Source organism: Chanodichthys erythropterus, chromosome 2, assembly GCF_024489055.1.
Source record: "Chanodichthys erythropterus isolate Z2021 chromosome 2, ASM2448905v1, whole genome shotgun sequence".
Taxonomy (NCBI): Eukaryota; Metazoa; Chordata; class Actinopteri; order Cypriniformes; family Xenocyprididae; genus Chanodichthys; species Chanodichthys erythropterus.
In genome coordinates this window covers 11,083,748-11,109,075 of record NC_090222.1, presented here as the reverse complement: position 1 = coordinate 11,109,075, position 25,328 = coordinate 11,083,748, and the positions used below count along the sequence as shown (strand labels likewise).

At 41.6% G+C, this 25,328-nt stretch overlaps 1 protein-coding gene across 1 annotated transcript; it reads left to right on the top strand.

The window, feature by feature from the left end:
- Positions 1-3,214: 3,214 nt before the first annotated feature.
- LOC137024719 (C-C chemokine receptor type 2-like) lies at positions 3,215-5,229 on the top strand. Its single transcript, XM_067392570.1, has 2 exons — positions 3,215-3,251; positions 3,853-5,229. The coding sequence occupies exons 1-2, from the start codon at positions 3,227-3,229 to the stop codon at positions 4,893-4,895; spliced, it is 1,068 nt and encodes a 355-aa protein (XP_067248671.1). The 5' UTR covers positions 3,215-3,226; the 3' UTR covers positions 4,896-5,229.
- The last annotated feature ends 20,099 nt before the right edge of the window (positions 5,230-25,328 follow it).

Below are 25,328 nucleotides of genomic sequence, written 5' to 3'. Positions count from 1 at the left end.
TCTCACAGTGTCAACTGCACCGTTTCAAGACATTCTGATGTTGCATTCCAATAAGAGCCCCCAAAACTCATGTCTTTGCTGTTTTGCTCATATTTTCAGAAATTCATGAAAAATAAAATCCTAGTTTCCACAGACTAATTTCACCTCAGCTGGAGAGGACACATTCTCACAGTGTCAACTGCACCGTTTCAGGACATTCTGATGTTGTATTTTAAAATAAGAGCCCCCCAAAACTCGTGTGTCATCTGTTTTGTCTATACTTTCAGAAAATCATACAAATAAAAATCCTAGTTTCCACAAACCAATTTCACCTCAGATGGACAGTACACCATGTCACGGTATCAACTACACAGTTTCAAGACATTCTGATGTTGTATTCTAAAATAAGAGCCCCCCAAACTTCTTATCCATGCGTTGTTTTGTCTATACATTCAGAAAATCATAAAAATAAAAATTCTAGTGTCCACAAACCAATTTCACCTCAGATGGACAGTACACCTTGTCACGGTGTCAACTACACTGTTTCAGGACATTCTGATGTTGTATTCCAAAATAAAAGCCCCCCCAAACTTCATATCTATGCGCTGTAGTCCTAGTTTCCACAAACCAAATTCACCTCAGATGCACAGTACACCTGCTCATAGTGTCAACTACACCGCTAGGACATTTTGATGTTGTATTCCAAAATAAAAGCCCCCCAAATTTCATATCTATGTGCTATTTTGTCTATGCATTCAGAAAATCATAAAAAGAAAAGTCCTAGTTTCCACAAAACAAATTCACCTAAGATGGAGAATATACCTTCTCAGAGTGTCACCTACATCGTTTCAGGACATTCTGATGTTGTATTCCAAAATTAGAGCCCCCCCAAACCCAAAGTTTGTGAGAAAACTTCATACACTTACTTTGGAATACAACATCAGAATGTATTGTTACGGTGTATTTGGCACTGTGATAAGGTGTACACCCCATCTGACATTAAATTGTTCTGTGGAAACTAGGGCTTTTCTTTTAAATGATTTTCTGAATGTACAGACAAAGTGCATATGTGAGATTTTGGGGGGCTCCTGTTTTGGAATACAACATCAGAATGTCCTGAAACTATGTAGTTGACACCGTGACAAGGTGTACTGTCCATCTGAGGTGAATTTGGTTTGTGGAAACTAGGACTTTTATATGTATAACTTTCTGAATGTATAGTCAAAACAGATGACACACGAGTTTTTTTTTGGGGGGGGGGGGGGGGGGGGGGGGCTCTTGTTTTGGAATACCACATCAGAATATCCTGCTGAAACGGTGCCGTTAACACTGTGATAAGGTGTCCTCTCCACACGAGGTAAAATAGGTCTGTGAAATGTATTCAGTTTCACAATGTATGGACAAAACAGCGTATGAGTGTTGGAGGGCTTTAATTTTGGAATTCAGCAGCATACAATGTCAGGCTTTGAGGTTTACTATCATTTTCAGGTGAAACTGAGCTGTGAAATATATATATATATATATATATATATATATATATATATATATATATATATATATATATATATATATATATATATATATATATATATATATATATATATATATATATTAGTTATTTTTATTCATTCATACAGATTGATTGACTGACTGAATAAATGAATGAATGAGAAATCACATTCAGATAGGTCTTACCGTAAAACCAAGTGTATGCGCTGAAAACAGCGAAATATGGGCGGCTAGATTGACCGCTAATTTCTGGGTGGCGGCTGGCTTGACCGCAGTTATTTAGGCTAGTGTCCGCAATTCAGTTATGCATGTATTCTTTTATTTTTCATTCCTGAAATTACAATACCACAGTATAGGAAATATACAAACTGGCAATTAAAAATCTATATGTGCAGCCGTCATGTTCTAGCTAAAAATAACCATCCAACGCAATTGTAGAGGTTTTCCTGCTGATGACAATGGACAGCGAATAAGTGCGGGCCTCGGCAAAGTCGATAAACACAGCTACACCAGCAAGGATTTCATCTCTGGATAAAACCTCAAGAGCTGCCCAAATTAAAGCATGTACTAGCTAATCCACCCTGCATGATGGCAAATATTTCCAACGAATATGCGGGGATGCCGTGGATGCTCGAGCGCCACCCACGGAAGTGGTCGAGCACCTATAGAAAACACGACATATTCTCCATTCATTTTAACCAATAAAAAAAGTGATTGCAATTTTCATACATGACTTTATCTCATGTTAATAGTTAATATAAGGGGGCTTCTATGGTGTTATTATACTGATAAATGTCGAGAGGGCATTATTGTACGCGAGAGCGCATCAAATGCGCGAGCAGGAATCTCTCCGCTCACAGGCGGATCCTTCTCGAGCAAAGCTTGACGCGCTCTCGCTCAGATTATTACATGTGCGTGCTCAAACTTTGTCATCCTCCTGCATGTGCACTCGTGAATCTAGAATTGTCTTCTCTCCAGGATGTAATGTTGCCAGAAGCGCAACATTATTATATAGAAAAAAAAAAAAAAAAATCGGCCAAGTGTGCCAACGAATGTAAATCAATATTCACATAACAGTTGTAAATTAAATTTATCTGTCTCACACATGTCCCGCATTGTCCCGCAAAATCACATCTATTGTCCTGCAACAATAGCCAGGTGGTCATCCTACTCAAACATCCCAAAAGCTCTTACAGGTGCTTGTGAAGGCAAAGGCACGTCTCAACAGGTAAATATGGGCTACTCTCAATAAAAAGGTCCAATATATTAGAAAGACTTTTCGATGTGTTGCTATTTGTCACGAGCAAGCAAATGAGTCAATAAACACTGACAACGCGAGCGTCTCGCATATTAACTCTAAACCACTGCATGGGCCTCATTTTAAAAAAGTCATCGCTGGCCACTCTATATACAATATATAAAAATGCAGAATATCTCTCTCTCTGTCTCTCTCTTTCTCTCTCTCTCTCTCTGTGTGTGTGTGTGTGTGTGTGTGTGTGTGTGTGTGTAGGCATATTGCACTTACATCCACATTTCAAATGAATTAATTTAATGATACAAACAGCAGTGTGAACTTTTTTAATGCCATTCAAGTGTAACTACACATAGGCTACGTAGCTTTTTATTGAGAAGTCCCGCCTGTGGGAGGTTCAGGAAATAGCACCTCCTGTGCTTTGAAAGCTTTTTGACAGACAAGATCACACAAATTTCACAGATTCAGCTATCATTACCAAGAGACATGACAGAGGACCCAGGGACTGCTGGTAGGTTGTACAATCTATTCAGCGTAATTATGCTACATAAAAAAAAATAAAATAAAATATATATATATATATATATATATATAATAAATAAATATAATAATAATATTAATAATAAAGTTGTTCTTAATTATAATGATGACATTCGATTTTTTTATTATTATTGTGATTTTTGTCACAACATTAATTAAAATGGCAAAAACCGCTATTTATTAAAAAAATAAATAAATAAACAGCATTAATATGATAGGTATTTAAACATGAAAAAGTATTACATTCCGACTAGACACTTACATCGTCGGTTTGCAACACGTAGCCTACGATGCTGAAAGGAGATCATACTCTGGCCAGTAGATGTCATGAAAACACAAACTAAAATTCAAGTCATGAGTTCCTGCATGTGGTGTCATTTTATTTTGACTACCTTTAAAACTAAAGAAATGTTGAACCAATGTTAAGGTTTCAGAATACATTATTAAGTATATTATTAAGAATATTATACATATACTATATTATAAATATATCATATATTTTATAAGTATGTTATATATTATATATTTTTATGACTTATCATTGTGTTCTTTGTGTGCCCTCCAAAATACAGTGTCAGAAGCCTATGAAGACTACTATAACAAAGAAGACACTTCCGGAACACCATGCAATAATGGCAACACAAAGGCCTTCAGTGAGGTTTTCCTCCCCACCCTGTACAGCATAGTTTTCATCATTGGCTTCATTGGAAATGGCCTGGTAGTGTGGGTCCTGATCAGATACCGTCAAAAATCCAATATGACAGATGTGTGCCTCTTCAACCTAGCCCTATCTGACCTACTCTTTCTTGTGTCACTCCCTTTTTGGGCTCATGGTGCCATAGACGAGTGGATTTTCGGCAAATTCATGTGTCATACCATAACAGGTCTGTTCACGATTGGTCTTTATGGCAGCATCTTCTTCATGGTCCTTATGACACTGGATCGCTATGTCGTCATCGTCCATGCCCACAGTATCCTTTCCAGAAATCGGTCTCCAAAAATGGGTTTGATTCTCGCCTCATTTGTATGGATACTCAGTCTGCTTGCATCCCTTCCTAATATTATTTTTGCCAAAGAGGATAGTAAGATAAACGTCAAATCCTGTGGATCAGATTTTCCTGAAGGTACAGCCTGGATGTCATTTACTTACCTTCAGATGAACTTACTGAGCTTGATTATCCCTCTGATTATTATGAGCTTTTGCTATTCCCGGATCATCCCCACTCTGCTCAGCATAAAATCACAAAAAAGGCACAAAGTCATCAGACTCATCCTGGCTGTGGTGGCAGTTTATTTTATCTTCTGGACTCCATACAACATTGTCATGTTTCTCATGTTCCTGCAGGGGAAAGGCTACTTGTTTACTTGCAAAATGCATAGTAATTTAAACCTTGCCATGCAGTGGGTGGAAACTATCGCCTTAAGCCACTGTTGCCTCAACCCTATCATCTATGCCTTTGCCGGACAGAAGTTCAGAGGAGCGGTTCTTAAAGTCCTAAAAGAGCAGTTTCCATTGTGCTTCAGCCAATGCACAAATTTCTCTCGACAGTTATCTGAACGCAGAAGCTCAGTCTTCTCCAGATCTTCTGAATATTCCTCTACACAAATTGCATAGAGCAAACGGATGCCTCCAGAGAATTATTTTCATTCAGAGTAGCTCATATTTTTGCCATACATAAGTTCCCGTTTTTATTGAAGGTATGAAATTTATCTAGAAAGTTGTCTTTGTTCTGTTTTTTTTCACAATTTTGATTGACAATAATGATGTATGTTACGCAGGAGAATGCAGAATTTGACACTGTTGCTAAGATGTTCTTCCTTGTGCGTGTATATTGCTAATATAGGAGATTTGCAAATTATACGACAATAGTTGTGATATGAATGATTTCATCAGCAATTTTAAATAAACCCACTGTTTGTATTTGCATCAGGGGTTAAAAAGTGTTAAAAAAGCGTTAATTTTCAGAATTTTTGAAATCTTTCTTGAAGAAATTGTATTCTTAGTTTAAGTGTATTTTAAGTTTTGCTTTTTTGTTTTTTAGTGTTTTTAATAAAAGACTTTTAATTAATGTATTGCCCTGATTGTACTATGTCTTTAAAGTATTATATTGGAAAAAAAAAAACTTTCACAGTTACAAATACTCCAAATGTTTTTTAAAACAACAACAACAACAACAAAAACTTTGAGGTAGAATTCCTTAAAGTACTTATGATGAGAATTATGACATATCATATTATGTGCAGTTGTGCCCGTCTGTCTGTCAGAGAGGAAGTCTGATGCATAGTTGTAAACCACATCTGCGTAAGTGTTTATATCTACGAAGCATGTGTAGCCACATTGTGTATCCCAATTCACATACTTATGCACAATTCTAAGCCATTTTGTAGTGTAATAGTGCAAGTACTGTGCTCACACTGAGAAAAAAAAAAAAAAAAAAAAAACAACAACAAGAAGAAGAACACTTGACATACCCAGATAATGCATTTATTTAACGGGGCAGATGGAGAAGGAGTACCAGATCATTTGTTTAATATATTACTTTATTGACCAGTTTATGATCATTTGTTTAATAATACACCCACTTACACATTTCTTTTTAAACTCCCAATTATGTTGTCCTCTAAACTAAAAACTAATTTTAAATACGCAGGTTTCATCAAAAGAAAGTGTTTGAGGTTAGTCATTCATTTTAGATATAATAATAAAAAAAAAGATTGTGGGCAAACACTTCGGGGGGTGGTATTGTGGTGAGGTGCATTAAAGTCTATGTTTGCTACTTGATTATACTGAGCAAGATGAAAGGTTTCTTCTGCTGCTGGATCACCACAGATAAGTTTGTGAGATCAACCACTAGATGATGTTCCAACATCCTATATCACATCATGTGCGCTGCCTCCATGTACAATCAGGTGAAGTACAACAAGACTCCTCAAAAGTAAAAAAAAAAAAAAAAAAAAAAAGAGAGAGAGACATTTAACTCAGAAATGAGAGACATTTAACTCAAATGTGCAAGCTTCTGATGTCAAGATTTTTTTTTTATACTTCCTGTTTAACTTTACTGTTATACTTCTTGATGTCACAAACTCTATTTGTTTTAATATTATTTTAACTTGTTCGTAGCACAAACAGTTTCATTTTGTACTGCACTTTTTTTTTATCCTTCTAGTTATTTACCTAAATGGGCAAATGAATCGTAAGTCTTTCACAATCACAGGAAGTAGCTTACTTTCACGTTGAAAAGTAAAGTGGATAGGCTAGTGACAAAACAAATCCGTCTTAAAGGGATAGTTCACCCCAGAAATATTATCACTTTCATTTAATTCAAAACCTGGATGATTTTCTCTATTTTGTAGACATAATAATAGATTAGCACTGTCGCTGGCAAGCAGGGTTGAGCCAGGAGGACTTTGTGTGTATAGTTTGCATGTTTTTTCTGTGTATGTGTGGGTGCTCCTCCAGGTGCTAGGGTGTTCTGGGTGGCTGCTAGGAGGATATTATTAAGTACTTGGTATGGTGTCATACATAGTTGCTAGGTAGCTGGTCAGTACACTGCCTCAAACAAATAATAGAAATAGAAGCCATCCAAATATTAGAGGCTACGATTCTCTGGTGCTGAGTTGATGTTGTGGCTTTATATGATTTGTGATAACCATTACGCAGAAGAGTGTTGCCTGTGTTTAGGCTGTGAGCCTCATATATGCATGTTTAGGATAGAATTCCTGCTCTCAGTTCAATTGTGTTTGTTCAATGAGTGCATTTTGTAGAGCAAAAAGTTCATTTAATAAGGTAAATTAAGTCAATAAATGTGTTCACCTTACGTAATAAACAACATTATTAAGTAAACTTCACATATAAATATTATGTAACAGTGACATTCAAATGATTTGTATTTACTCAAAGTTGTTATTTGTACAAATTACTCAATATAGTTGTGTGAAACCACTTGACCCTTCTTTTTTAAGTAAACCCAACAATTCATTTTTTTTAGAGTAATTGTCTTACACAGTTTTAGCATTAGAATGAAATAATAATAATAATTAATAGACAATATCTTTTCTCATTGTAATTGGGCCACTTCTAGTCAGACCTTGGCCCTGTCCCAAATGGCACACTTCTATGCACTTTTGGTCATGTGGACTAACAATGGCTGCCCATTAAGTCCATGAGACCGTGGAGTGTCCCATTTGTCAATTTTAAGCTTCAGAAGGGTGCTCGCGAGCACCCCCATTTGCGACCGATATGCTCCCTCGATGCGCACTTTTGCTGAGCCCGCACTGGTGCAAGCTCCATGGCAGACTTCAGTCAAAGCAGCATCACGTGATGAAAGTGTGAAGACTGCGAGTGTGTTTAGGGTGCCATTCGGGACAGGACCCTTCAGACTTATGGCAGAAGGTACGGACTCTGTCCAAATATAGTAGTAATTATGTGTGTATATGTCAAAACACATCAGTGTGTTGAAACTTGCATGCATGTTCATGACCCTAAATGAGAAAAAGTCATAAAATGTCAAGGACAAAAAACAAAACAAACAAACAAAAAAAAAAACAAAAAAAACATAGTTTAACACCGGTATTTCCGACAACTCAGAAATCAATATTGACCCGCAACATAAACATGAGGATTAAGGAAGCATTGGGTCATTTAAAGGAGAGATTTATGCCTCAGTTTTTAGTAGCTTGTTTTTTTTTTTAGTGTGCAAAAGTCAGTACAGTATGTGAAATAAAAAGTTTAACTGACAAGGCTTTAAAACATATGCAAATAATAAACTTTAGTTCAGTCATGGCCCCTTAAGTCAAAAAAATTACCATAGACAAACTTTTCAGTCAATTTTTTATTGCCATATTTTGCTGAAGTTAGATTTGGCGGTATGGCTCTGTTCTAAATTCCCCATCCTTTTCATGAGCTTCATGAAAGCTAAGACTGAGAACAGCAACAGCTTCTGGGGACAACCTCCCATTTTTTTTTTAACTGGGAGAACAGCACGAAATCCCCCTATTGAGAACAGAGAACAAAGATTAAGTTAAACCAGTTTAAGGAGGAGCTGGGGGAGGAGGTGGGTTGCAAGCAGCATGCAGTGAAAGCAGCCAAGCAAGCAGACAGATGAAAGCTGTGTTTAAGTAATGCACCTTATTTGAGAGTTGCCAATTGAGTCCATAGAATTCAGATCAGCTGATATGGGTGGGGGTGGAATTTGCCAATCACCTGAAAGCGGAGCTTGACTATGAAAACTAACACAGAATGCTTGATTCATGGAGAACAACTGCAGTGTCACGTGAGCATAACCATATCGCTTGTATTGAAGGATTAAGTTTTTGTTGCTAGTTTGGAGTTATGAACACTGTGGGGCATCTGTTAGAATGCATAAGTCTTTGTTCTCCATTTACAGTTGTAAAAAAAGTATATGAACCACTTGCAGAATCTGTGAAAATGTGAAACACTTTAACAAAATAAGAGAGATCATACAAAATGTTATTTTTTTGTTTAGTACTGTCCTGAGGAAGATATTTTACATACAAGATGTTTACATATAGTCCACAAGAAAAAAAAAAAAGAAAAAAGCTGAATTTATTCAAATGGCCCCATTCAAAAGTATGTGAACCATTGGTTCTTAATACTGTGTGGTTATCTGGATGGTCTATGACTGTTTTTTTGTGTTGTGATGGTTGTTCATGAGTCCCTTGTTTGTTCTGAGCAGTTAAACTGAGCTCTGTTCTTCAGAAAAATCCTCCAGGTCCTGCAAATTCTTCAGTTTTTAAGCATTTGTTGCATATTTGAACCCTTTCCAGCAGTGACTGTATGATTTTCAGATCCATTTTATCACACTGAGGACAACTGAGGGACAACTGAGGGGAACACGATGCATTAAGATCTGGGGGGTGAAAACTTTTGAATTTGAATATCAAGGTCAATTGTACTTATTTTTTCTTCTGGGAAACATGCAAGTATCTTCTGTTGCTTCCGGAGGGCAGTACTAAATGAAAAGCAATGATTATTTCAATAAAATAAGAAAAATTTGGACATCATCCTGTTCAAAAGTTTTCACCTCAGTGAAAACTGAGCTCAAGTATTAACTGTATACAGTTCTTCTGTATCCTCCTTTCTGGGGATAGTTGGGGTATTTGGCCAGTCTTTAGGTGAGAGCCACAGAAAGGAAGGTCCTTTGGTCCATCTTTTTTCACCTGCCAGTTCCAGTAGGGTCTTCCCCCTTGTAATGTCATCAACTGGGTTGTTCAAGGAGTCAATATAACAGCAGTCTCTGTTATTAGTCAGCTTTTGAATTTCAGCAACCTGTGTCCCTACGGATACCTTGAAGTGACAGGAATCAGACTGGAGCTAGTTAAGAACAGTAGTTGAGTGTGTCCACAGAATAACTTGAGCGATGTTCAGTGTTAGTTCCCTCTGCAACACTTGGGCAAGTTGAACGGCAGTAAGAGCGGCACACAGCTCCAGCCTGGGCATTGAAAGCAGTTTCTTGGGAGCTACTCGCGATCGGGCAGTCATGAATGACACTTGAACTTGACCACGTGGATGCTCAGAACATAAATATCCAACACACCCGTAGGCCCGCTCTGAATCATCACAGAAGATGTGGACTTCTTGTGGGTCATACTGGCCGGCCAGCACCCTGTAGATATTCCTCATGGTTCTAGGGCTTGCTTCTTGCAAATGGAACTTGTATGTCGATGTGTCTGAACCACACCTCCAGCACAGTCCCAGAGCAGGTTCTTGTGGATCCATTTGACTTTGGTTGAGCCACTGGTCACTATCTTGCGACAGCATTTCTGGGGGAAGGTGCCTTATGACATCCGGGAAGCCCATTGCCTTAATTCAAAGCCTCCACTAGCCAGTAGCTCTCTCAACTTGTTGACCAATGCTTTAGCTGCTTCAGAGGAAAAGAAGCTCTGGAGCCAATTGTCTATATAAAAGTGTTTTTTGACAGTATCATGCACCTCTTCTTGTTCTTGACTGTGATCAGTGATGTGCCTCTGAAGTGCCAAAATGGCAAGACTTGCCATTCGAACACACTAGCAGGGTTGTCTCTCTGCATATCATGCCACAGGGACCGTAAGAGTGGTCTGTCCTCAGGGAGTAGCCTCAAATGATGAAACATACCTTTAATGTCACCACTGACAGCTGTGGAATGTTCATTGAATCGCAGCAGGATGCCTACCAGGGAAGAGCTCAAACTGGGACCAAGCGGGAGCAGTTCAATCAAATTGTTTCCTTGATGGGTGAAGGAGCATTTGAGCACAGTTCTGTTTTTCTCATTGCGAGTCACCATATGATGTGGGATGAACCATGACCCTCTAAATGACTCCAACACTTCTTGACTCACTTTTGTGGCATATCCTGCCTGTTCAAGTTTCTGAATTTCTGAGTTGTATGCTGTGGCACGGTCTGGATCCTGAATGAGGTGCTTTACTGTACTCCTTAGGTTAGCAAGGACTGAAGTTGGTGAGGCAGACAAAGTTGGCATGGACTTCACCCTTAGTAAAGGTGTGGCATATTGCTTTACTCCATTTATGTTCACTCAAACTGTCTTTGTCTGCAAAATTTCCATTGCTATCTGATCCTGTCAAGACCAACTTCTCATTCTTGTATGGCAAGATGTCAAGCTGCAAAAGCTTTTCCACATTGTGATGCAGTTCAGCTGATGGAGACAGTGTTTTGCCATGAACAAGCATGTCTGTGTTCTATTTCGCAGTGGTAAGCACTTAGTAGGGAAGTGTCCTTATTGTGTCCTTGTTCACATCTTGAAGCGTCCAGCCAAGTCTGGTCTTTATTGCCACGGGCCCTCCAGGTGGTCCTAACCTTTTATTGGTTGGATTGGACTTATTAAGTGTGGTAAAGTCTGATCCAATGAGAAGAAGGGGTTGGGCACATTTGATCTCTGGCAAGGGCAATTTTCACAGGTATCTGTATTTGCGCTGCAATCATTCCACCGGTATGTGTGCTCTGCTAGACCCAACTAAGCTGCAGTGAAAGCTCCCCCGAACTTATAGAATCTCTCAGGTTGGCTGGCTGGTGAGATAGTGAAGGACACAGAAGAACCTTGTATCACTCGTAGGTCTTGTCACACTGTTCTTAGTGTTAGGCTCTCTGAGGGACCCTGGATTTTTAACTTCATTGCTGCTTCCTGGAGAAGAATGGTTCGCTCTGATACATTATCTAGGATAGTGTAAGTTTTGAGGGTATGACTGCTGTTATGCAGGAGAACTTTACTGACTTTGAGAAGGACTTGGTTGCATCCAGCCTTTCTGTCTAAATAATGAATGTCAGTAGAGGAATTCTCAAGTCCACAAAGTTTTTCAGCACTTAGTTTTAGTCTTCCCCTTTTGACTGTTCTCCTGTTTTGGTGTTTACATCATGAAGAGCATTCAGATGCTTGCCTTTGCAGATGCTACAGCTGACTCTTAGACGACACTGTGCTGCTTGGTGGCTGCGGCCAATCTCCAACAGCGGCTGTTTTTTATAACCCACTGTTTCTGCTGCTGCTTAGTAAGATGAGAGAAATTAAAACAGTCATCAAGATTGTGCAGGTTATTACAGCAGTAAGGGGAGTACAGTCTGGACTTCTCAGGTAACTGCAAAAGGGGGGCTTCGTTACAGAAGATGCTTCTGATGTAGTTTGGGTAAGGCCCAAGAGCACAGTCATTGGTCTGTTTCTTCCTTTACCATTATTCATGTGGTCTCTTTGTCTTTTAGCTGCCTCTTTGTTAGTCAGATCAAATGCATCTTCACCTTCTTGGATCTGTAGCTCATATTCCAATCACTCTGCAAAGTCCAAAAGGGAAGGAACTCCTCTCTTTAATGGATGAAGGTATCGCCTGAAGTTAGCTCTGAGATCCTGGGGCAACTTACTGCTTAGTCTGGCCACATGTGATCCGCACTGAAGTTCAATGACGCCTTCCTGCTTTAGCTGTTCTAGCATTCCAACCAGCGCTCTAGCTCTCAGTGCAAATTTACAGAATCCCATAGAATCTCCTGATTGGATAATGGGCCCATCCATCAACTCTGTGATTCTCCTTAAAGCCAGTTGGTGAGGCTGGCCATGGTGCTGAATGAGAGAGAGGCCATGGTTTCTGAGTAGGGTTACAGAGAGCTACTGAGCTACTGAGAGTCAGCGATTAACAGGGCTTCTTCAAATTTGAAGTGGTCGAGCCAAATTTGGTATTTGAACCTCTCAGTTGCATCAGGAGGGAGAATATTCTCCAAGGATATTTGTAGTCTTGCAAATTCTCTGGGGTCATCACATGTGAAGTCTGGGATTGAAGGCTTAGGGCCTCTATTCGATCTCGCCTGGCTACATGGTCATGCATCAGTGAAGCTGCAGTCTCTCTGAGGTGGCAATGGAGGTACAGCAGTATCACTAGGATCTGACCATGATTCTGACTGTCCTGTGTCATCATCTGGCTGTTGATAGTTTGGTGTGGATGGAGAAGATGACTGCTTCAATTCTAGTTTGAGAATGCATTCCTTTAGCTCCTCCAGGACATCTATGACTCTGTGTTCAGGATTGGGCTGGTTTGGTCTCTCATCTGATGTCACAGGGGGAGGTGGTGGTGGCCAGTCTTCCTCCTCATCTTCAATAGCTGACTGATGGACAGACTGAGGTACAGCTACAGTTTGCTTCATTCTGACACTGGGAGAATATTCTAGTACTAATTGCAGAGAATGATGAGGTGAGGTACATATGCAATGTCGAATGGACTCCTGTTAACCTCCTGTAGCTGCTGAAGAATTTCTAACATGGGCGAGGTATGCTGAGATGGTGTTGGGGTGCTCTCATAGAGGGGAACATTTGCTGAAGCTGAAGGTATTCCTTCCATGCCTTCTTTGATCCAGTTGTGGGGAATGGACCGCTGGGGGAGCGGCGTCATCTCTGCAGATCTCTCATAAAATTTTCCACTATCTTTCATTCCCAAGAAATGTTGACTGGGTTGGTCAAATATCACTGGACGTGGAAAATCAACCTCATATTCCCTTAGCCAGACAGAAGGATTCTTTTGGCGGCAGGGTCAAACATCATCTGGTCTGAAGTCTCTGTCTGATGGAGCATGAGCCGTTTTCATCCACAGTAATCACCACTCTGGCTCAAAGGACCAATTTGTATTGAAGGATTAAGTTTTTGTTGCTAGTTTGGAGTTATGATCTCTGTTGGGCATCTGTTAGAATGCACGAGTCTTTGTTCTCCATTTATATTCATTTTATTCAAGCTGGCTTCTTTCAGGAAACAGCTGGACAGAGATTTGGTTCTACATAAGGAAAAAATAATAAATAATATATTTTCTTAGTACAGTCACAACAAGCATTACTCAGTAACCAAAGTACAGTCAATAGTTATTGTCTTGTAATAGAAATATATTTAATAAACAATAATATGCTCTTAAAGAAAACTATGCAAACAATATGAATGAGCATCATGACATGATAGTGAATAGTTATAGGTCATGATCAATGATATCCGGGTCGCTGCTCGTGTGGCTGACCGGTTGGCTTGTAGAGTAACATAACTTTTAACTTTTTATTGTTTTTCATTTGTTTTTTGTTTTCGTCTGTTTGCTTGTTTGTTTTTGTATGTCAGGAGGATTTCTACTTTATTTTTATTTTTATTTAGACTGATCAGGTTACGCTGACAAGGACATTTAATCTACAACTTGGCGTGGCTACCTATGTATTCATGGTCGCCAATTAATTAATTACACGGATTATTTTTGGAACATCGATCGGCGAAGATATGGATTACAAAAGACTTTTTTGGTCATTGTTGTTTTTATACTTTTTAATTTTTTTGGAGCATGTTTGGTGTTTATCAACGGGTTGTCATCTCCCGGAGAATCTTCGACTCGCATATCCAAGAGATTTCCTGCTGCGGCTGCAATTCTACTCTCATCAGGCACCTGTTGCAGGAAGGATTCCAGAGGAAATAACACGAAATGGGTCATCTATTCAAATGAAATCTCCTCGGAATATGAAGGTAACGAGAAGGGGAAAGAAAAAGGGAGGAATAAGAGCCAGACTTAAACGGGAGAAATGCAAGCATCGATCGCTCCCCTCAGTTATTATGGCTAATGTTCGCTCCATACGCAACAAAATAGATGAACTGCAAGCTAACGTGAACTACATGCATCAGTATAGGACTGCTTCTATTTTAGCATTTACTGAAACATGGTTGAATAAGAACGATGATGATGACAGTTTACACATAGATGGATTTGGGGCTCCCTTAAGACTTGACCGGGACAAAGAGCTTACGGGCAAACAGCATGGCGGTGGTGTTTGTTTTTATGTGAACGCACGCTGGTGCTCAACAACTGTCGTAAGGGAGAAGTTGTGTAACACTGATATTGAACTTTTGGCTATTTCTCTACGCCCTTTTTATTTGCCCAGAGAATTTCCACAGCTCTTTTTTATATTGGTTTATATTCATCCGAGAGCGAATGTGACTATAGCTATAGAGCATATTAAGAACACATTGGACAGTTTGGAATTAATATCACCTGATTCCCCGAAATTTATACTGGGCGATTTTAACCACTGCCTGGCAGAAAAATCCTTTAAAGGTTATCATCAATATGTTACATGTACTACTCGTCTGGGGAAAATACTAGACAAATGTTATGGCTCAATTCCCGGTGCATATAAATCCATCGCTCTTCCACCACTCGGCTCTGCTGATCATCATACTGTATTGCTTGCACCAAAATACTTGCCGATTATACAGAGGGCAGAGAAGGTTGTAAAGTATGTTAAACAATGGACAAACAACAGCGTTGACAGGCTACAGGGTTGCTTTGAAACAACGTATTGGAACACGCTCATAGTCCCATCTACTGATATTAATGAGCAAGTGGACATAGTGACATCGTACATTTCATTTTGTGTGGACAGTATCATTCCTACTAAGAAGGTTACCATTTTTCCAAACAATAAGCCTTGGGTGACTAAGGAACTTAAAGCAATTTTAAATAAGAAAAAGAGACTTTTTTACACCGGCTCTGGGTTTGAAAAAAAGGAGGTTAATACAGAGGTCAAACGTGCTATTAAAGCTGCCAAACGGAAATATAGGAGTAAGATTGAGCAAACACTCACTCAGGGGAACCTCCATGCAGCCTGGCAAGGCCTTAAGAACATGGCAGCAGTTAATAGTGCTCCTAATGCCTGCAGGTACATTCAGGTTGCTGGTAGCAGCCCAACATCTCTTCCTAATGACCTCAACTCTTTTTATACCAGGTTTGAGACAGATAATAGTACTCAATTGGAAACAATCATCTCGACTTTGAAATCTGGGGACTCTGCCCTTACTATAAGTACAGAGGAGGTGGTGCGAGCTCTTAAGAAAACTAAAGTTAAATCTGCACCCGGCCCGGATAATATTTCTGGCCGAACTTTAAAATTCTGTGCGGAGCAACTAGGGGGTGTGTTACAGACTTTGTTTCAGATCTCCTTGGTTAGTGCCGTAGTTCCACAGAAATGGATACACTCCACAGTTATTCCGATACCGAAAAAGAGCTCTGTCAAAGTATTTAACGATTTGAGGCCAGTGGCTCTTACCTCTCTAGTGATGAAGGCAATGGAGAGAATTATTAAGAACTTTATTAGTAAAGCCACTAACACACAGTTGGACCCACTCCAGTTTGCCTATCGCACAGGTAGAGGAGTTGATGATTCAAAAGTCTTTATTACAAATGTTGTTCATGAGCACCTTGAGTCTCCTAACACCACAGCAAGACTTTTGTTTGTTGATTTTTCCTCGGCATTCAATACTCTGCAGCCTCACATTCTTGCTGAGAAACTCGCCAGTCGCTTTTATTTGGAGGACCAGCTGATTCGTTGGATAATTGACTTTATGACCAATAGGTCTCAGAGAGTGCTAGTTAATAATACTCTCTCTGATCTTCTATATACATCTACGGGATCCCCACAGGGATGTGTCCTTTCACCTCTGCTTTTATTCTTCATACTGATGATTGTAGGTCTACTCATCCCAACTGTCATCTTATTAAGTTTGCTGATGATACCGTCTTACTGTCTCTACTTTCAGGCTCCTCACAGAAGCATGGTCCAGCTCTCCATGAATTTGTTGAATGGTGTGATAACTCTTGTTTGGAACTAAATGTGAATAAGACTAAAGAGATGGTAGTGACTTTTTCCAATAAGCAGAGGCAGATGGCTATAGCAGTTACTACTACTATTCACAAAAACCCTATTGAGATTGTCGAGGAGTACAAGTATTTGGGTACAACATTTGATAACCTGTTGAAATTTACTTCCAATACAGAGGAGATACTTCGGAAATGTCAGCAGCGGCAGTATCTCTTAAGGAAGCTTAATTCTTTTGGGGTCAATAAGTATATTCTCTCTTTGTTCTATTACTCTTATATTGAAAATGTCATTACTTTCTCTATTGTCTGCTGGTTTCGTTCTATCAGTGTTCAGAACAGAAATCGCTTGGAGCGTACAGTTAGAGTTTGTTCGAAAATTATTGGACTTCCTATTAGGACTCTTTCCATTATAAATGAACAGCAAATGCTCAAGTTGGCTGGCAGGATTTTAAATGATCCATCACACGCCTTGTTTTCTGAATTCGAGTGGCTCCCTTCAGGGCGACGACTTTGTTGTCCAGGTTGTAGGACACAAAGGAGGAAGGCAACCTTCATTCCTAAAGTGGTTCAGCTTTTAAATTCTCAATCATCCTGATCGCTAGGTTTACCTTTATTTTTTATTTTTTAATTTATTTATTTTTTTATACTGTGTTACTTATTTATTGCGTTGTGTTTGATGTACATGGTTTGTTACTCTGCGTGATCTTGTGAATTGCCCTTCAGGGATAAATAAAGTATTTGAAATTGAAATTGAAATTGATCAAACTGTACCACACGTCATATGAATCACTTTAACAGTAATAACAGTAAATAGTCCTCCTTCTAGAGCAAAACAACAAATACTTAACAATACTTAATTACAATACAAGACGCAAATGTTAGTATTAACTTTATCCATCACAAACTGACGGAAAACAGAAAATGCTGCGTCATTCAGTCATCCAATGGCGAACAGTAAACAGCCTGAATGCAAGATAAAGTTACTCATCCTCACGAAACATATAATTTATAAATATAGTGATACTTACAGTTTTCTATATGCACAAATCCACCAAAGCAAGATTTAACAGTATGAACAACACTTAAAGAACTGGTTTCCTTCTGCATGCCGCTCCACTACAAACTAAAAACAACTTCCGTCTGAGAACTTCTTCATCTGGTTTTTGGCGGATTGCAAACAATTTCAAGCTGCATACTGCCACCTACCGAACAGGAGTGTGTAACATCATGTCATTTAATTGTTCTCAAATTCTGTGCATCAACCAAATTTAAATAGAGCCTTCCTGGTACTTCTTATCCCCTCTCCCTCTCATTCTGTGCCCAGTATCCCCTTCAGATTCCACTCCCGTTCTGCCTCCTGAACCCTATCTTGAAACACCCGTCTTTCCACCTCATATAAAATACAGTGTAATATAAAATGATCAGTATTTTCTTTAACCCCACAGCTTTCACAATTTTCACTATTCTTTTTTCCCATTAAAAAGTCCTGTGTGATCACTCTCAATCTTGTCATTATAATTTCATCCCGCCTGGAACTTTCCCTATAATTTTTAATATTGGCAGATTTTTGTATTTTATGAATTCCCCTTCCTTTCTTCCTCCCACCATTTCTGCCATATTTCAATACCTTTCTTCTTGACTATTTTCCTTCTCCTTTCCCAAGTGGAATGGGAATTGTTATTTCTTTTTGTTGTGCCTCTTTTGCTAGTTTGTCAGCATTCTTGTTTCCTTTCACTCCCTCATGTGCTGGTACCCAACAAAAATGAACATCTATGCCACCCTAATGTAACCTTAACAAACTGTGATGTAGTTCTATAAGCAGATCTTCTCGGACAAATGCCATTGACTGGATGCTTTTATGACAGTCTGTGCATAATACCACTTTATCAGGTCTGACCTCTTCCACCCACTGTAATGCAATGATGACTGCTACGATTTCTGCTGTATATACAGATAACTGAACAGATAATCTTTTTGTTATATTAATTTTGAATTCTGGGATATGTATTCAAATTCCCACACATTCCTGTTTGTTCTTTGATCCATCTGTATAAATTTTGAGATAATTATAATAACTGTTTCTTAGATAAAGGTTTGTTTTGACTCCCATTTCCTCCATTCCCTATTCTTTTTTCTTTTCCAGTATATTAAAATCTATCTTTACCTCAGTAAAAAAACATGGTGGAATATTACTAACTGGGGTAAGCATGGGAAAACCCAAGTCCTCCAATCCATATTCCCCTTATTCTCTTTTCCCCAGTCCATTCAAACCCATGTCCCTGAAACTTGGAATACTCCCAGCAATCCTGAATTGTCTCCTTTGCTAGATTTTCTTCCCCACTTCCTTTCAGTCGAATCCAATATGCTAATGCAAGTTTTACCCTTCTTAACTTCAGAGGAGTCTCTCCTGCTTCTATAGGAATTGCATTAATTAGGGCTCAAGCCAATGTAATGGTGAAGGGCCCTTTTGTTCCCTTAAGGATTCTTTTTCACACACATTGGAATCCGCGGCCATCAGAAACTGGTACCTGGCCGTGGCAGTAAGGCTTGACAGCGCCCCCTTGAACAAAGTCTGAAAACTTAGTCCATATATTAAACACGCTTGCACGTATAAGTATGAAAATCGGTACACATATAGACTGCATCGGGCCTAACAACTTTCATGCTCTAAGTTAAACGCCACCCCAACAGGAAGTTTGCTTTTGCGGGTTGTTTGAAAAATGCATGCTGTGGAATTTGATATACTCCTCCTAGGCAATAATTCCGATCACCACCAAACTCGGTCAGCATGAAGTCAAGACACTGATGATGAAAAATTGCCAGCAGATTTTTGATATCTCAAACGGTTTGGCCATGGCGAGGCAACAAATTTATGGCGAGAAAAGGGTTATAATGTCTGCATACATTGATGTTTATGGAACTTCAGCTGTGTGTTTGTTAAAGGAGTCCGATCCCATGGATGTGACTATTGTGAGTCAAAGTTATAGCGCTACCAGCTGGCAGCAAGAAGTGTGTCACTTTCAAAATGCATTGAGTTCACTCTGATAATTTTACCTGATTTACTTCAAACTTCATCAGTGTAATGTCAATACACAGCAGATGTAGACCTGTGACAGGATTTTTGATATTTTAAATATTGTTGCCATGGCAACATGTCAAACTTTAATAATATTCTTGAGTGTTTTTGAGGCTCTTAACATGCTTCAAATTGCATGAAACTCGACACACACATCAATATTGTCATCCAGTAGACATGGACAAAGCCATAGAAATGGACGTGGTGGAGGGGCTCAGTAGCGCCACCTTTTGACAAAAGTGGAGGAGTTAGTATAACCTACAGTCACCAAACTCGGTACACACATTGTTTTCATTAAGCTGGACAACTTTCTAAGGTACAGTCATTAGCTCTGACCAACAGGAAGTCTGATATTTTGGTTTGAATGTGGATTTTTTCACCCTCTCTCTCCATCTCTCTGTGGTACCCCCTCCACCGTCACTCCCTCAGTCTGACTCTTTTTGTGTGTGTGTGTGTGTGTGTGTGTGAGAGAGTGTGTGTGTTTGTGTGTGTGTGTGTGTGTGTGTGTGTGTAGGGCGGGGGTCTCTCTCTGTGTCTCTCTCTGTACCTGTTTTGACTATACTTGTGAGGACCAAATGTCCTCACTTATTTTGTGGAATACTTTCACAACCCACTAGTGAGGACATTTGACTGGTCCTCACTATTTTAAATGGCTTATAAATCAACCAAAATATGTTTTATTTAAATCTAGTGATGGTTACATGTTTCTGTGATGGGTAGGTTTAGGAGTAGGGATTGAGTTAGGTCATAGAAAATATCATTGACCCGATTTAAAATCAATGGAAGTCTATGCAATGTCCTCACTAAGACAGAAATACAAACCTGTGTGTGTTTACCCATTTTTTGATGAACTTATAAAAATATTGAACTGCAAATGATAACTTCACACTCATTTGAAATTGAACCATGACATTACATCTCTATTTGGACAGGACTACTTTTTAAATGTTATTTGAGTTGCAACTTACGTAAATCTTTGTTTTGTTTTGTATTGTTTTAATTTTACAAAGGAGAGTGTGTGTTTTCTCGACATGGATGTTATAGAAATTCATGTGCCGTGTTTGCAAACATCATGTACAACGCATGTCTTTAAATTAATTATTTGTTGATATAATTCAAATTTATTAAAAATCACTATTTAAGTAAATTTCACTTAATTTTGTAAAAGTGGCTGTTTAAAATGTGCATAAGTGAGCAGAAAAATTTTGACATGTACCTTACTATTACCTGACACTGATATTAAAATCGTCTTTGCAAGTTCTGTGATTTGGCTCTATTAATTAATTTAATTTTATTTTTTCATCTTATATTGAAATTAATTGAAAGCATGCTTTTGAAGCATAAGACTGGTGCACAAACAATAGTTCAGGGAGGTCTAAAAATACATGATGAGAATTGTTAGGATTATACAACATCAGCAATTCGCAGACACAGACATTCACATTAGACTGGATAAGATTTCTCAGACCACTGTTGAGTTTGAGAAAATAACAGTATATAATTTGCTCTGGAATTTTTATGGAGGTTGTCTGAGAAAAACATAGACATGGCAAATTAGAATGATATTCTGCACTCATTTGAAACTGACTTATGACATTCTATGACATGAAATTCATCTGAATTCATCAAAATCTTATGAATGTGGTTGTTGTAAATGTGGTGTATTCAAATAACTTTGACATAGTCCTTTTATGTTTACCCCTTTTAAATGCCTCTTGCCCGCTGTGAACAGTTGCCCTGAAGCCACCAGGTTGGTGGTGCAACCGGGCTTGGGCCTGCCATAGCTGTTTGCAGCTATATTGGGTGTTGATTTTATTGCTCCAATGCATACACGTAATGCTCTGTACTGTAATCTATTAATTTTTTTCTAGTGATGTTATTGCTACTGCACCATAAACTATACAGCCATAATCGATTGATGACCTCATGCTGTTACGGATGCTGGTAGAGATGAGGCTGATACGGATTTCCACAATACGAATGATACGTTTATTCAACAGAAAGCAGGGAACACCAAACATACATCTTAACAAAACAGAGAACGGACGAGGAGTGAAGGGAGTGAGTGCAATATATGGGGAGTGCTGACAATAGAGTCCAGGTGCAGGTGATCTGTGATGATGAGGAGCTGACGAGGGAAGTGTGTGCAGGTGAGGAGAACAGGAGGATTCTGGGAAATGGAGTCCAGGGAAACAAGGGATCTGTAACAGTAACTCCCCCTCCCGGTAGGCGCGTCCTCGCGCCGTAGATGTAACAACCGGGAGGGGGGCGGGCGCCCTGGAGACCTCAAACCGGAGCAGGGGGATGAGTAGACTGGAGTGGAGGTCTCCAGGGCGGGCTCAAAAGCCATGGCGGGTCAGGAGCCGAAGGCAGCCATGGCGGGTCAGGAGCCGAAGGCAGCCATGGCGGGTCAGGGGCTGAAGGCAGCCATGGCGGGTCAGGTGCAGCGGGCAGCCATGGCGGGTCAGGTGCAGCGGGCAGATATGCAGCGGGCATACATGGCGGGTCAGGTGCAGCGGGCAGCCATGGCGGGTCAGGTGCAGCGGGCAGCCATGGCGGGTCAGGAGCCGAAGCCTTCGAGGCGTTGAGCCCAGGCGTCGCTGAAGGACTGGCGGGTGATGGCGGAACCGAAGGCTCCGCCGACCGAAGCGCAGCCGGGACTCCAGAAGGCCGCAGTAGAAGCAGTAGGACAGCCAACAAAAAGAACACCGGGGGGAGTGAGGAAGCCAACTGAAACTGAGGGACGGAGTGACGGAGCGGAGACGGAGGAGTGTAGTCCAGAGGGAAGGGCAGGCTGACGAGTGCACAAGGTGTGAGTGGAGGCAGGATGGATACTGGTGACGCTGGTGGACTGATGGGTAACGGTGGAGCAGAGGGAGGTTGGAGCCGGGGTGTAGGTAATCGCCCAGAGGTCCGAGGTGGAGATCTGGGCGAGGGGGCTTGAGGTGAAGGTTCCGTGTAAACATAACTGGATGGAGGTGGGAGAGGGAGGCAGGGAGGGAAAACAGTCTTTGGGCTGGAGGGTTCAAAAACACAGTTCATAGGAGCAGTAGGTTCGGCGGCGGCGGCGGCTGGAGCGGCTGGCTCGGCGGCGGCGGCTGGAGCGGCTGGCTCGGCGGCGGCGGCTGGAGCGGCTGGCTCGGCGGCGGCGGCTGGAGCGGCTGGCTCGGCGGCGGCGGCTGGAGCGGCTGGCTCGGCGGCGGCGGCTGGAGCGGCTGGCTCGGCGGCGGCGGCTGGAGCGGCTGGCTCGGCGGCGGCGGCTGGAGCGGCTGGCTCGGCGGCGGCGGCTGGAGCGGCTGGCTCGGCGGCGGCGGCTGGAGCGGCTGGCTCGGCGGCGGCGGCTGGAGCGGCTGGCTCGGCGGCGGCGGCTGGAGCTGAGGGCTCGTAGGTGGCGGCTGGAGCTGAGGGCTCGTAGGCGGCGGCTGGAGCTGAGGGCTCGTAGGCGTCGGAGACTGGAGAACTTTGCTCGGCGGCGGAGACTGGAGAACTTTGCTCGGCGGCGGAGACTGGAGAACTTTGCTCGGCGGCGGAGACTGGAGAACTTTGCTCGGCGGCGGAGACTGGAGAACTTTGCTCGGCGGCGGAGACTGGAGAACTTTGCTCGGCGGCGGAGACTGGAGAACTTTGCTCGGCGGCGGAGACTGGAGAACTTTGCTCGGCGGCGGAGACTGGAGAACTTTGCTCGGCGGCGGAGACTGGAGCTGCTTGCTCGGCGGCGGAGACTGGAGAACTTTGCTCGGCGGCGGAGACTGGAGAACCGTGCTCGGCGGCGGAGACTGGCGCTGCTTGCTCGGCGGCGGAGACTGGCGCTGCTTGCTCGGCGGAGACTGGCGCTGCTTGCTCGGCGGAGACTGGCGCTGCTTGCTCGGCGGAGACTGGCGCTGCTTGCTCGGCGGAGACTGGCGCTGCTTGCTCGGCGGAGACTGGCGCTGCTTGCTCGGCGGAGACTGGCGCTGCTTGCTCGGCGGAGACTGGCGCTGCTTGCTCGGCGGAGACTGGCGCTGCTTGCTCGGCGGAGACTGGCGCTGCTTGCTCGGCGGAGACTGGAGAACTTGGCTCGGAGGAGACTGGAGAACTTGGCTCGGAGGAGACTGGAGAACTTGGCTCGGAGGAGACTGGGGTTGAGGGCCATTTCATCCCCTCAAAAACAATTAAAATCCCCACAGGCACTGGAGCTGGCTCTGTGGGGACTGGAGCTGGCTCTGGAGATACTGGAGCGGGCTCTGGAGACACTGGAGCGGGCTCTGGAGACACTGGAGCGGGCTCTGGAGACACTGGAGCGGGCTCTGGAGACACTGGAGCGGGCTCTGGAGACACTGGAGCGGGCTCTGGAGACACTGGAGCGGGCTCTGGAGACACTGGGGCCGCTTTCTTCCTCCTCCTCCGCTTACTGGGCCCAGTAGCGGAATATGGGTCCAGCCTGGGGCAGGCAGGGAGTTCGCTGGAGCGGTGTGCGGAGGAAGCCGGAGGTTGACTAACTGGCCCGGCCAACCGTGTTTCTGGATGGACTGGACGACAACACTGATCCTGAACCTCTTCTACTAAGAATTTGGAGCCATTCAACCACAAAATTAAATTGATAGTATCGCTTAAGGAGAAACAAAAAACAGGTTCATCAAAACGGATAGTGTCATCATCCAATCCATCCAAAAACAAGGAGATCAACTGAGCATCAGGCCAGTCAGACAAGAAAGCAAGCTCCACGAACTCCTCTACATACCTCTCCAGCGAACGACCCACCTGTAGGAGCCCGATGAGGCGATCGCCGGTTGTCAGGAGAGTGAGAGGCGCTGGAGGAGCAGGAGCCAGGGAGCTGGTGGAAGTCTCCATATTTTTTTTTTGTGGAAAATCCGGTCGTTTAAGGTCCGTTCTTCTGTTACGGATGCTGGTAGAGATGAGGCTGATACGGATTTCCACAATACGAATGATACGTTTATTCAACAGAAAGCAGGGAACACCAAACATACATCTTAACAAAACAGAGAACGGACGAGGAGTGAAGGGAGTGAGTGCAATATATGGGGAGTGCTGACAATAGAGTCCAGGTGCAGGTGATCTGTGATGATGAGGAGCTGACGAGGGAAGTGTGTGCAGGTGAGGAGAACAGGAGGATTCTGGGAAATGGAGTCCAGGGAAACAAGGGATCTGTAACACATGCATGCTCTATAGATATCAATTAGTGAGTTTTTGTTTGCGCCCCAGTCACATCCAGCCACAGCTCTCAGTAAATTAATAACTTTTTTGCATTTTGTTTCTAATTGTTTTATGTGTGATTTCCATGTATACTTACTATCAAACCACAAACCCAAGTATTTAAATTAATTTACTTTCTCCATTGGATGCTGATATAATGTTAACTTTCCATCATGACACTTGCGTTTGTTTGTAAACATCATGTAACAGGATTTACTTGTTGATATCTTAAAACCCCATTCATATGACCACTTCTCTACTTTTCTTACTGCTTTCCTTATGTTCTCTAACACATATGCCATATCCCTTCCTCTCATCCATATGGCCCCATCATCCGCATATAAAGTTGATTTGATATGTTCATCTAAATTTACAAACATGTAATTTATCATAATGTTAAACAAGACAGGACTGATTGCACTCCCCTGAGGGATACCATTATTTACATTAAACTCCATGGATACCTCTGATCAAACTTTCACTCTAATTTTCGTATCTGTTAGAAAGTCCATAATCCAATTATATAATCTTCCTCCAAAACCCATTCTACTTAGTTTAATAAGCAGGCCTTCTCTCAACATAGTATCGTAAGCCTTCTCTGTGTCAAAATATACAATTGTCATCAGCTTTTTCATTTTCAATGCCTTTTCCACCTCATTACTTACTCTTACT